Source organism: Syngnathoides biaculeatus, chromosome 22, assembly GCF_019802595.1.
Source record: "Syngnathoides biaculeatus isolate LvHL_M chromosome 22, ASM1980259v1, whole genome shotgun sequence".
In the NCBI taxonomy this organism is placed as follows: domain Eukaryota; kingdom Metazoa; phylum Chordata; class Actinopteri; order Syngnathiformes; family Syngnathidae; genus Syngnathoides; species Syngnathoides biaculeatus.
In genome coordinates, this window is record NC_084661.1 from 12,466,971 (window position 1) to 12,480,054 (window position 13,084).

At 43.7% G+C, this 13,084-nt stretch overlaps 1 protein-coding gene across 1 annotated transcript; it reads right to left on the bottom strand.

The window, feature by feature from the left end:
- Positions 1-8,647: 8,647 nt before the first annotated feature.
- Positions 8,648-12,978, bottom strand: ccdc78 (coiled-coil domain containing 78). The gene is made up of 13 exons (XM_061811111.1): positions 12,847-12,978; positions 12,680-12,766; positions 12,058-12,402; positions 11,929-11,979; positions 11,228-11,316; positions 10,984-11,047; positions 10,456-10,581; positions 10,185-10,381; positions 9,823-9,997; positions 9,192-9,232; positions 9,036-9,117; positions 8,818-8,900; positions 8,648-8,743 (listed from the first exon to the last, which is right to left on the bottom strand). The coding sequence occupies exons 1-13, from the start codon at positions 12,976-12,978 to the stop codon at positions 8,671-8,673; spliced, it is 1,545 nt and encodes a 514-aa protein (XP_061667095.1). The 3' UTR covers positions 8,648-8,670.
- Positions 12,979-13,084: the final 106 nt, after the last annotated feature.

Genomic DNA, 13,084 nt, shown 5'->3' on the forward strand with positions numbered 1-13,084 from the left:
CACTCGGGTTTCTCAACTGCCAGGTCGCCCAAAAATTATTTTTTTCAAAATCGAAATGACAGGTTTTGACCAAACAGCACGACGCAGTTCTCCAATAGGAAAAAACAAAACAAAACTGTCTTTGGGCATCTATAGAGAATTATAAAGATTTTAGCGAGTGGTCCATCATTCTCTTTTTCAATACTTGGGGCAGGGCTGCCGAGAACTTTCTTTCCCCATTAAAATTATGTGACGATTTATCTTCTGCGGAACAGAAGACAAACATTTAATGGCTCGCGTCCCGTTTCAGCGTACGGTTGATTAATAGGGACGAAGACACAGCTGTATCCTTGGCAACCGCGCGGCGCAATTCTAATGTGTCGGCCTCAGATCAGCGGGCACCAGCTGAGCGCGAACATTTTTCCACGAGCACGCCGGCGTCCCGGGGTTCCCATGACACCCTCCGGACAGCTGGAAGTGCGCTGGGTGGGAATTCTGCGACGCGGCCGCGCAATCATTTCTACCCGTCGGGCTACTGGGGAACTGACTGTGATGGATGAGGTGTTCCATCCGTCTAATCTGCAGTTTACGCCGCTGCGAACTGCAACTCACAACAGCGTCGTTACGGTGATACAGTGAAGAAAATAAGTATTTGAACACCCTGCTGTATTGCAAGTTCTCCCACTTAGAAATCATGGAGAGGTCTGAAATTTTCATCGTAGGTCCATGTCCAATGTGACAGAGATAATCTAAAAAGAAAAATCCAGAAATCACAATGTATGATTTTTTTTTTATGATTCATTTGTGTGATACAGCTGAAATAAGTATTTGAACACCTGAGAAAGCCCCCAAAGCCTGATGCTACCACCCCCATGCTTCACAGTAGGGATGGTGTTCTTGGGATGGAACTCATCAGTCGTCTTCCTCTAAACACGGTTAAGTGGAATTATGACCAAAAAGTTCCATTGTGGTCTCATCTGACCACAAAACCTCCTCCCATGACTCTTCTGTATCATCCAAATGGTCATTGGCAAACTTAAGACGGGCCTCGACGTGTGCTGGTTCAAGCAGGGGAAACTTCGGTGCCATGCATGATTTCAAACCATGACGTCTTAGTGTATTACCAGCGGTCACCTTGGAATCGGTGGTCCCAGCTCTTTTCAGGTCATTGACCAAGTCCTGTTGTGTAGTCCTGCGCTGATTCCTCACCTTTCTAAGGATCATTGAGAACTCCCAAGGTGATAGGTTGCATGGGGGTCCACTCCGATTGAGATTGACCGTTATGCTTAGCTTCTACCATTTTGTCATGATTGCTCCAACGGTGGACCTTTTTTCACCAAGCTGCTTGGAAATTTCTCCGTAGGCCTTTCCAGCCATGTGGAGTTGTACAATTTTGTCTCTGGTGTCTTTGGACAGGTCTTTGGTCTTGGCTTTGAGATTGAGTCTTACGGATTGTATGGAGTGGATATGTGTTTTTATGCAGCGAATAACCTCACATGGGTGCATCTGATTCAGGATAAATACATAGAGTGGAGGTGGACTTTTAAAGGCGGACTAACAGGCCTTTGAGGGTCAGAATGCTAGCTGACAGACAGCTGTTCAAATACTTATTTGCAGCTGTATCACACAAATAAATCATTTAAAAAAATCATACATTGCGATTTCTGGATTTTTCTTTTGAGATGATCTCTCTCACACTGGACATGCACCTATGATGACAATTTCAGACCCCCTCCGTGATTTCTAAGCGGGAGAACTTGCAATATAGCAGGGTGTTCAAATACTTATTTTCTTCACTGTGCGGGCTAGTGAGATGGGATCAATTTAGGACCAGAGAGGGCAGTTTGGAGGGGCTGAGAGGTGAGGTCAGAACGGAAAACAGCGCGAGCTTGTTTGCGCGGCCGTGTTATCCCGGTGAAGTGGTGAAGGGAGGAGAGGGAGCGAGACCCCTTTTGTCCCTCGAGAGCCTGCAGATGGCTGTAATCCCTTCCAAAATGCGCACTGAAAATCAATCAAGACGAGAGTGGACACGGTGTGCGGGAGTGCGGAGGTGGGCCACCCCCTTTCTGGGAGCTTCAAACAAGCATCCTTGGGAATGTTCCCGCCAAAATAGTTGCTGAAAGGCAAAAGGGGGTAAGGGGGGGGGTGAATGACGACGGACCGCCACCCCTGCGTTTGAACTCCTCACAGCTGCCACCTCCTCGCAGTGTCTGACGTGAGCCTGCATGGTCGCACCAGCACAAAAAAAAAAAAAGTTCCCAACACTAACAATGTGCACTAATAAGGCCACTGAGAGCTTTACATTGTCACAGTATTGTGGCAAAAGGACCAGCATTCCTCTAGTGGTGGCCCACCTATCGTTTAGACTGGATTTCATAAGTCTACACACCCCTGCTCAAATGCCAGGTTTTTAACATGTTTTTTTTTAAAAAAAGATTAGTCACTTCAAAATGGTTTCCACCATTATTTAGACATAAAAACGTGCACGTCTCAACTCTTTCCGCAGCTTCGGAGAGATCTCCTTGTTGAAAAGTACCAAGTCAAGAAAATGGTACAAAAAAGGTTTTTGCATCAACCATGGAAGAGCGACTTCAAAAGGTGGAGGGTGTGTGCTGGTTAAAATGAAATTCTGAACACAACCGCATCCCAGTCATGGACGTGTGTGGACACTTGTGCAACAAAATCATCTCACTTGTTCAATTTTATTCTCCCTTTCAAAGATATTTAATTCCCCCCCCCCCCTTTGTCTTGTGCAGGTTATAGGTCACATTAAATAAGTGGAGGGATATGTAGACTTTTTATATCCAACTGTAGCAACATCCTTTACTAGTCATGACGTGATTAGTCTTCAGCATGATAATAAAACCCGCATCCAGTACACAGCGTCCTGTTTCCTACCACCTGTTCCTATTCATCCTCAACCTGAGCAACGAACCGCAAGGCTTTTGATTCAAACCTGAGAAAGTTCCTTGACAGATCACTTCAGTTCCTTTGCACTCCCTCCCAACTGTTTGTCCCGTCCCGACTTAAGTTACCTCCTCAGGAAAGCTCCTATTGTACGAGCTGTTTGTGAGTAAAGCGGTAGGAAGGAACGAAACTGCCACTCAGGCTTGTTTTGTTCTGTTACTAGTATCTCCTTGCACATTCCCCCCTACCCCCACGCACACTTTTCTGTTTTCCTGCTTCCACCCAATATGTGTTAACTAATACTAACTGGCACAGCGTCATAAAGTACCATAATTCCCGGCCTACAGAGCGCACCTGGTTATAAGCCTCACCCCAGTACATTTGTAAAGGAAATACCATTTGGTACGCACATACACCACAGCTGTGTAAAAGCCGGAAGTGTCCACATTCAAACCCACATTGAAACACAAGATATTTACAAAGACGGTACACAGAGAGTTTAACGCCAACACTAGCCCCACCCTAACGCTAGCGTCGCGCTAACAGGGCCAGTCAAAAAAAAAAAAAAAAAATATATATATATATATATATATATATATATATATATATATATACACCGGTAAAAATCACTGAGACACGGCAGTAACACACTAGTGCAGCACTAACAGGGCCAGACCGGTAAAAGTCACTTCCTCTGCACATATATTCCACCGGTCTCACGCTTACTTTTTCCGCTCGAGTGCCCCCCTTGCGGCTGTTAGGAAAAAATGCACAAAATGCAAAATGCACCACCGCAGGGTTGAAAGCGTGTGAAAAAAGTCGCGGCTTATAGGACGGAAATTACGGCACCTGAGAATGGCCGTGAAAAAGGAGATTATTTTTTTCATAATGATCGACACTAACAACAACAAAAAAAGACAACTACACAAACTTTTTTTCAAGGCAATTTCTGTATTAATAGCACTCCATTTGAAAAAAATGTGCACGCGTGACGTGTCCCAATGCATCAAGCCTTCCCCTGCGCTCAGCCTCGGCGAACATGTGCGCTGGAATTCTCCCCCAATTAAGACAGGGATTAGCCAGGTCCAGTGTGGGAACAGGCGCGAGTGTGGGAAAGCAGAGGGGTCCGCTCTCCTCCTTCCTTCCCTCAGCCTCATTCTCACTCGCTTGGGTCCATCCCTCCCCTGCCCGTCTTTCTCACCCTTACTGTACCTCGGCCTTACTTTTCTCACCCTCCATTCTCCCCTTTTTTTTCCTTCCACACTTCATGCGAGTCAAGCATTCGTTTTCCATCCAATCCTCCCCTCTCGTCACCTTAATATGCACGCGGGCTCCCCTCTTTTTTTTCGTTTACTTGTCATTATTTCTTTTTTTTTTTCCTCCTTCATACAGCCCCCAGAATCTCCATAGCTTTCAATCTCAATTCTTCAAGGTTTGCTGAAGTGCATGTGACCCCTTCCCCCCAACCTCTAAGAGACCCCCCCACCACCACCACCACCCCTCTTAGTGCCTCTCCAGCCTGGGTGCTGAAAGCTTGTCTGGAGAGGACCTGCGGACTCTTTGCATAAATAGTCTGACGCAAAAGAGGGGGCAAAAAAGACAATTTGTCTGAAAAGAAGACAGGTGTCAGCCCAAATTGACACTTGCGGTTTAGGATAACATTGAGGAGCTTTGCATTTAGTCGGTACAGTGAGCGGGCTCGTAAATGAATGGAAATTGTAAATGTCCCCACTTTGTTAATTTTTTTCAAAGCTTAAAAATGGGTTTATACACTATAAAGGTCCATCAAAAATTCCAGTTATATTACCATGTTTGTGTCACAATATTCTGGCCGGAATTGGGATCTACTAAACAAGATTGAGTGGAATTAAGAGGAGGAAGACACATCAGAGAAAGCCCTCTACTAAACTGCAGTCCTGTATAGACGTAATAATAATGCATTATTGCCTGTAAATATTATTGTCTTCTCGGTTTGCATGCGTTGCTGCTCTGTGTGTGGTAAAGGAGCAGTTGTTTGAAGGTTAATAAATACCGCATCTATTCCATTACGCCATCTATGGCACTTAACATATTTTAGCATAAAGGGACAGAACGCTGGATAAAAGTTTATGGGTTGGTATCTCCCCTCCTAACTTCCTATAGTCAAGTCCATAAAGGTATCCTTGTATATCTGCCTCCCACTTTTAAAAGGACCAAAAAATATATATATAATAATAACCTATAGCCTGAAGTTTGGAAGACAGAGACATTACCTGACATCGACTTTCATCTGCGGTAATGCTCTGACAAGCCTCAGGTGGAACTGTCTTCGGTTCCTGCTAGCCCTTGGGGATTTTCCCTTTAGATTTTCCATCAGCAGGAGAAATGCATGCTCAATCAGATACAGGTCAGGTGATTGTCTTGCCCTTGCATAACATTCCACTTCTTTGCCTTAAAAAAAAAACTTTTGCGTCAGGTCATATCTAGGACCTTTTTTTTTTTTTTTAATCTTTGTTTTTCTGTCTTTCTAAGAAACAACCACGAAATAAAGTGTCTTATTATGCCACTTCCTGTTCACTTTCCATTGTTAGCGACTTGGTTCTCCTCATATCCCCAATCCCAACCTCCCCAAATCCCACCGGCTCCACATTCTCCCTCGTCATTGTCGCCTTCCCCTGCCCATTTCTACTCTCCTCGGCCGTTCCTTGCGTTCCACTAAATCTCTTCCCTCCCGCACTGGGGCACACAAGGCTTGTCCGTTCCAATTACGGCCGGCCCGTCCAGCCCCCCGGGCTCACATGCCGCGGGCCCGCGGGCCCCGTTCTCATTAAGCCCGTATCAATTAGGCATTAACCCCCTAAAACAAAGGGCCTCTTGATGAGCGGCCCATGTGCGGTACTTCCTCTGCGCGGCTTCCCATCCTGGACAGGACACATTCATACAAGCTTTTTTCCCCCACTGTGCTGGCCACAAAACAAATCTGTGCACCAAGTGTCAACAACCAAACAGCCCACAGGGGAAATGGAGAGTTAGCACAAGATGCTAAATAGTGACGTAACGTTGATTAGATTTGCCTTAGAAAGCTTTTAATGAGCCCTTCGTGGTTTAGTTCTTCTATTTTTTTTAATATGTACTTGGAGGTAGAATAAATGAATGAATTAATGAATGAAAAGTTTTAAAAGAAATAAAATTGTGCATTTAAATAAATTATTAAGCGATCCATCCATTTTCCGAGCTGCTTATCCTCACTAGAGTCGTGGGAGTGCTGGAGCCTATCCCAGCCGTCATCGGGCAGGAGGCGGGGTACTCCCTGAACTGGTTGCCAGCCAATCGCAGGGGAAATGGAGACGGACAAACAGTCGCAGTCACAATCACACCTACGGGCAATTTAGAGTGTCCAATTAATGTTGTGTGTTTTTGGGATGTGGGAGAAAACCTGAGTGCCCGGAGAAAACCAACACAGGCACAGAGAGAACATGCAAGCTTGACACAAGGAGGAGGCCGGGGATTTGAACCCCAGTCCTCAGAACAGTGAGGCCAACGCTCTACAGCTTCTCCACCGTGCCACCCCATCCAAACTATATGTGCAAAATAACAGCGCGCACAACTTTCCCAAGTCCGTTAACTGGTCAATTGAAGTAATTCAGAATTATGATCTAAGGCAGGGGTGTCAAACTCATTTTTGTCGCGGGCCACATTGGTTTCCCTGTTGTGGCTGTGAAACCATAAAAAATCTTTAATATCCCCCTCATCACATTTACACGTGAATTTTGTGAACCAGTTTTGGAATCAGAAATCAAGGGTAATGGCTTGTAACATCTCAACGTTATCATTTATGATAGGACCATTTGAAATTTTGGTCCAGAATTGAAAAAAAAAAAAAAAAAAAAAAAAAAAAAAATCATAGAAGTTGATACACATGATTTGCCTCCGCGGGCCACATAAAATCATGCGGCAGGCCGGATGTTGCCCCCGGGCCTTGAGTTTGACACTTCTGATCTGAGGTGACAAACGCATAAAATGTAACTATAACTACATCACCTTACGTATTTTAAACATATTTTTTTATAGCTGCTATAGAAATGCTGGATTATGAGAGAGTTTCTACTTCTTCGCCTGTCCTTTATATTACATGCACGGAAGATTCTTTCACACACATTACGACACAGCGTCTTTGTTGGCACATCGGCAAAGAAGCAACCTGCTTTTTTGATTTTCCCACAAGCTCTTTGGCACAGTGACTATGTTGGCACGGACCCAAGATGAAGCCCCCCACAGCACCACCCCAACCGCACACACCCTTTTCCCAGGGCCCTGAGAGTGTAATACATTACTAACAAAATCCCACTTCCCATTCCTCTCAAACTTTTCACACCCCCCTCCTCCGCTGGGGGGTGGGTGGGTGTTGGGGGTCAGCCGTGCCCCCTCAAAAGGGGGATTGGGGTGACACGTCTGTATGACTCCGCAACAATGTTCCCATAATTCCCCTCACTGGTTCAATTTGAAGATATTTATCTACATGACTCAAGACACATTTCTCCTTTCGATATCAATCACATCAGCTACAAATTATATCAATAAACTCAGACGGGGGAGTGCGGGGGGGGGGATTTACACACATAGTATGCTAATCGTATTTAGTTACTTGTGATGAAATGAACACCACATGGCTCAATATGTGACTTAAGGACGTCATGTTAGATTGCGTAACTCACTCTTAATATGTCCCATGTGAGTTGACATTATATATTTGTGCAATATATGTGCATAAATAATGCAATTTGTGAGGGAATATTTGCATGCACTAGATGAGTAATATACAGGAAACGCCTACGAGAACATATGATCTTTATTTGGGGTTAATCAGAGGCACTTTAAATGGCGGCAGGTGTTTGCTAACCCCTACTGACCTGTGATTGGTTAATTCTGAACACGACCCCCCACCCCCAATCCCCAGTTGTTACAGGGTGTGCACACTTGTCCAACTGTATTATTCATTGTTCATTAATGGTCAGTAACGGATGTAAAAGTTATTGTCAGTTGTACGTATTGAAGTCACATTGATGGTGGAAAAACCTTTGAAATGTTGGTCTTTTTTGTCACAGAAGCGGAATATTTAGTCATACTATTTCAATAATGAAATTTGTTAGTTTATAAAGTAAGTGTGATGAATTTCATTTGTATGTGTATGGTTTGGCACACTGACCTGAAACAAAACTAGTTCACTTATTCATATGGAATCAGATAAATATGTGTGCCCTATGAAAGGTTAAAGGGACAGCCTTTCATAACAAATGTGAGGCGATAAATATGAACGCTCATTCATGAGGGAAAAGCCCGAGCTCACATCAGCGCATTGAAGGGGAAAGTGTTCGCGGACGGGCGTGTACGCGTCTGGGTAACATGTAATGACATTATTCTCACCGGGGTCGCCCCTCATTGTCGCCGCGCTTTCTTCTCCCCGAGCTCGTGAAATTGACATAAGCTTAACAAACATTCCAGGAATTTTTTTCTCAAGGGCAGATTTCTTCATGGGAATTTCAGAACACAGTTGGGGGGGGGGGGGGTGAAAACACACCACCTAGTGACCGCATGAATGAATGTGGTCTGGGATGCCGATCCCAAATCCGTTCTTGGCATTTTACATTTTTTTTAAAAAGCATGCTGTGAATTAACTCTAAATTGTGTGGCTCTGTAATTAAAATGTGAGTTTTTATGGAATGAAAATGAAACCTTTCTGGAACAACAAATTATTTAATTTTATTCATACAAGTCACTTTCCCCAAGTTTTTCCTAGTTAATGAATTAATTTTTACATGTGACTGGAGACTCCTTTTTACCACGCATCTTACGGAGATGTGCAATTTCCTCTTTATACCTGCAGGCAAAATATGTCCCTCATTATTTTCCTGTAAAAGTGACCACTAAATGAGCATGGTGTGACCTTCTGACCTGTCAAGATGCTTGTCAATATAGTCCTGCAACTGGGACACCTGTGCTTCTGCAACTGCTGTTTGCTCCTTGTCGTAGCGTCCCTGTAAAAAATGTTTTTTTTTTTTTTAAAAAGTCCATATTATATGCAAGGTTGTGTATCTGCAAGAGCCATTCGGTATTAATCGGTCAAAGTTTTGAGCATGGAGGATTCCCAGAGCTGATAAAGTTTCACGTACCAGCGTGGAGTCCGTTATCTCCTTCAGCTGTTTCCTGATGACCGACCAGGATTCTTGGAATATCTCCTCCAGTTTTGGCATCCTGCTGAAGGTTCAGTTTTCGTGACCAGTTGATGACGTTCGTCACGTATCAAAATACAGAAAAACCACACTTACTCATAATTGGTCGAACGAGTTGGTGTTTTGACGACTACCACCTGGCACAAAAAAAAAGTTTTGACGGGTTCGTACGCTTAACAGGGGGAAAGTGTGCAATGCAAACCATTCCAGACAAAACAAAAGCAGAGCAATCCATTTCCTGTTTTGAACTACAATTTCACGTTCATTTACAAGTTTAGTTCCTTCTATGACTCATGCGCACTGTGGTGTATAAAACAATTAAACACAATAACAGAGAATGTTAAAAAAATGGTTTTAATAAGTGTAATATCTGTACATACTCTCGTATTTGTGTGTTGGTTTTGTGCTTTTCAGGGCCCCTGGCCAAGTGAGTAAGTAACATTAGTTAGTTGGAGTGAGCTTGGCTGGATAGTCTGTGTGCGAGTGTCTAGCCGTGAGTTGTGGCCTACAGCAGCTCCTTGTGAGATTTCACATGTTTGTGAATTAGTATGACCGTTTATCCCATTCAATAAATTGCTAAAAGTGCACCAGCGATTTCAGCTCTCCTTGCCCATATGCCAGGGCATTACAAGTACCTTCAATTGCTCCATTCTTTTCACTTTACAAGACAAAGTAGAAAACCACCAAGCAATCGCTTGTAACTTGAAAAACACAAAGGTCATAGTACCTGGTCTTTAGCCGCATGTTGCTGACCCTCCATTTTTGATTGATTCTGCTCAATTTGCTGAAGAAACTTGTCCAGTCCTTCTCTTGGCGCAGTGGGCTCAAGGTCGAAATGGGTTTCTGGGGGTCCAGGCTCGAGACCCTTGTCTGGTTTCGCCAAAATCTGTTCCCTCTGATCCCTACATGGTGAAATAGATATTAGGTTACAGGTGAACTAACAATATATCATCAAAAATAGCTTTGACCGAATAAAACGACATTTCTTAACTTTTTACAGCACCAGCACATCTGGATTCTCTATAAAAACCGAAAACAGAGTTCTACTTGTTGCAAAAAAAATAGGCACAGTATATTATAGCTGGAGACCTATAAGCACATATTAGGGAGTGATGGGCCTTGGTGGTCCTCTGCAGTCTCTTTTTGTAAGCCCGAGCAGCAGTGCAGAGCTGCTCCTCACGGGCCCTGTAGGAAGCACGGACATCTTGCAGCACGGCGTCTACAAAGGCTCTCAACTTGTTTCCCTCAGTTAGCGTTTTGCCTCCCCCGACGCCATCGATATACTTCTAAAGGGGCAATTAAAGTATCAGGGATGTCAGATATTTGGACCATCCATCTGTGTGTTTGTGCAGCTACTCACAGTTATGTCCCTTAAATAGCACAGCAGCCTTGCGCGATATTGCTCGTGAAGCTCTTTGACTTGCAGCTGCAGCCTTGCGATCTCCTCTTCGGCCTCCTTCATTTGACTCTGACAGCACGAGCGCGTCTTGCGTAGATGCAAGAAACACAACGGAACCGATAAATATACTGCATTGGGTGTAATAGGCTTTATTTAGTACGCTACATCGGGAAAATATTCACAGCGCTTCAGTTTTCCCATGTTTTTTACTCCCAAATTGAATATTTTTTTTCCCCTCACAATTCCAATACCTCATATAATGGCAATCTGGGCAAAAGGGGGCTTTTTTGCAGTGTTATTAACTTTTTTTCTGTGTTTAAATCAATCAAACAGGATGGAACTCAACTCAATTGTGAAAGCTGAAATTATTTTTTGGAACACTTTTTTCCATGTCATCTTGGGGTGATGTGTGGCGCGCTTTGAGGAGAAAGATGTATTTAATTATTTTGGAATGGTAGCTTTACTCTGATCTTGACAGTTCATGCTCACCATAGTCTGCTCAGATGGTTTCTGGTGGCGGCTTTGGACACGCTCCTCTTTTCTCATCCCCACACTGATGGCCAAACATCGGTTCCGACCACATGAGAAAAGAAACCGAAAACCACATCACGAGAGGAAGTCGAGAGACCACAAAAGAAAATCAAATCAAAGAGCAGATGCGCGCGTGGTATGAACGCCACCATCTTCACAAGCGTGTTCTGTTTTTAGAAAGATAATCCAAAACATTCCTCACATCTTCTCCTCGAGTGTCCTCTGCTCCTCCTCATAGCAGCGTTTCAACTCTTCCAGCATAACTTTCATCTCTTCTTGGTTTCCGAGGAGCTGCGGGGAAGAACAACAACGGAGTCAAACTTCAAGCAACAGCTACCGAATGCAATTTCTGGAGAAATGGAGTGTAAATGCTGAAAGAATGTGGATGAGGTGATGCTAAACTGAAATGCTGTGGAATTTAGTTCATTGTTAAAATGTAAAGTGTAAAGAACGTGTGACTTACAGTTGAATAGGAGGGGGGGGGGGTTTCTTTCTCAAGACATTATATGTATATGAATATAATTTGGAGAAAAAATGTGCCAAGACCGAGGACCGTGTAGTACTCTATTGTATACAGTATCACATTAAAAATAATTTCAGAGAAAGGTGCTTGCAAATTTTGAAGCCGTATTTTACATATTCTTCTCTGGGGTGTCTTCAATTTATTCAGACATTTAATTTCATTTTAGAGGGACTTTGATTTTGGAAATTTTACTGTAAACATTTTGGGAATTTGGGGATTGTGATGAATAGTTCTGTATGTGTCCAGAATTGGCTGAACTGTTTGTAGTTGGAATGGTTTAAATCGGTTACAATACCACGTTTTGAAATTGTATTGGTTTGAAAGGGCTGAGAACTGCATCGGGAGGTTGTGTATAACCAAGAAGCTTCAAAGATACGTACGGTGTTTGCCATGCTTTTTTGCTCCTTGTTAAAAGCTGAAAGGTCTTCAGGCTGTTAGGATGAGAGTGGCAGTCATTACTCAAATTTCCTGACTTGATTGAAAGCGTCACTTGTAGGCCAACACCTCACTTTGACTCGGCTCTGCAACAAGCCGCCGACGAGGGCCTTCACTCGGTCCAGCTCGCCGTGAAGGTCGTCCGAGGCGTCCCGAGCCTTCTGGTACGGCTCGGCCAGCTGGCTGCGCGAGGCGTGATGGGCCTGGGCCAAAGCTAGCAGCTCTGCGCTCAGCTCCATGCTTTGAGCCAGCTCTTTGTGGTGGGCCTCAGCTAGAGCCAAGTAGTCCTTCTTGAGCAAGGCATACTCTTGCTCGCTCTTCTCTCCCACTTTGAGATCAGTCTTGCTTGATCCCAGCTGGCTGAGTAACTTATCTCGCTCGGTCACAAGTTCTGTTATCTCACCTTTTTGGTTCAATATCTAAAAATAGGAGGGAAGAACCAAATGAGATAAAGTACATCTCACTTCAATGTAGCCTATAATACAAAACATTTGTCTCATTCTGAAAATTAGGGGTGCTATGGAAAAGGACTACATAATTACCAATGTGTTATGACAAAACAGTGTACAAACTAATGTAGTGGGGCCTCGAGGTACAGTAAACACGCACGCATCACAAAACACTCGTATGTCATGTTTCAATGTTCAAACCCAATCAATGTTACATTAGTGGCAATTGAAGGTAAAGCTTCTTCACCTTATTTCTCAGTTCAAACATCTCCTCTTCAAACCGGGATCTCATCTTGTTCATTTGAAGCTTCTCATCCACAATCTCCTTTGAGAGCTGGTCATGAAAGAAATGGATCCTTCTGGTTGTGAGTGTAATTAACAAAGTTGGAGAACAAAAACATGATGACGATATACCTTCAGCTTCTCCTCTTCGCTATGGACCAGCCTGCTGGACAGGTCGGTGTTGGAGGCGGACAAATGAGTCACTCTGCTCTCCAAGTAGTCTACTTTAATGGAAAGTCGCTCACTTTTGTCTTGGGGCTGCATAATGCATAATAATTAAAAACCAGAGAGTATTTTGACTTTGTTATTGATTGAACTCAACATTTGGTATATATAAACAATGCAATCTTGCTGCAAAAATCATGTCTAT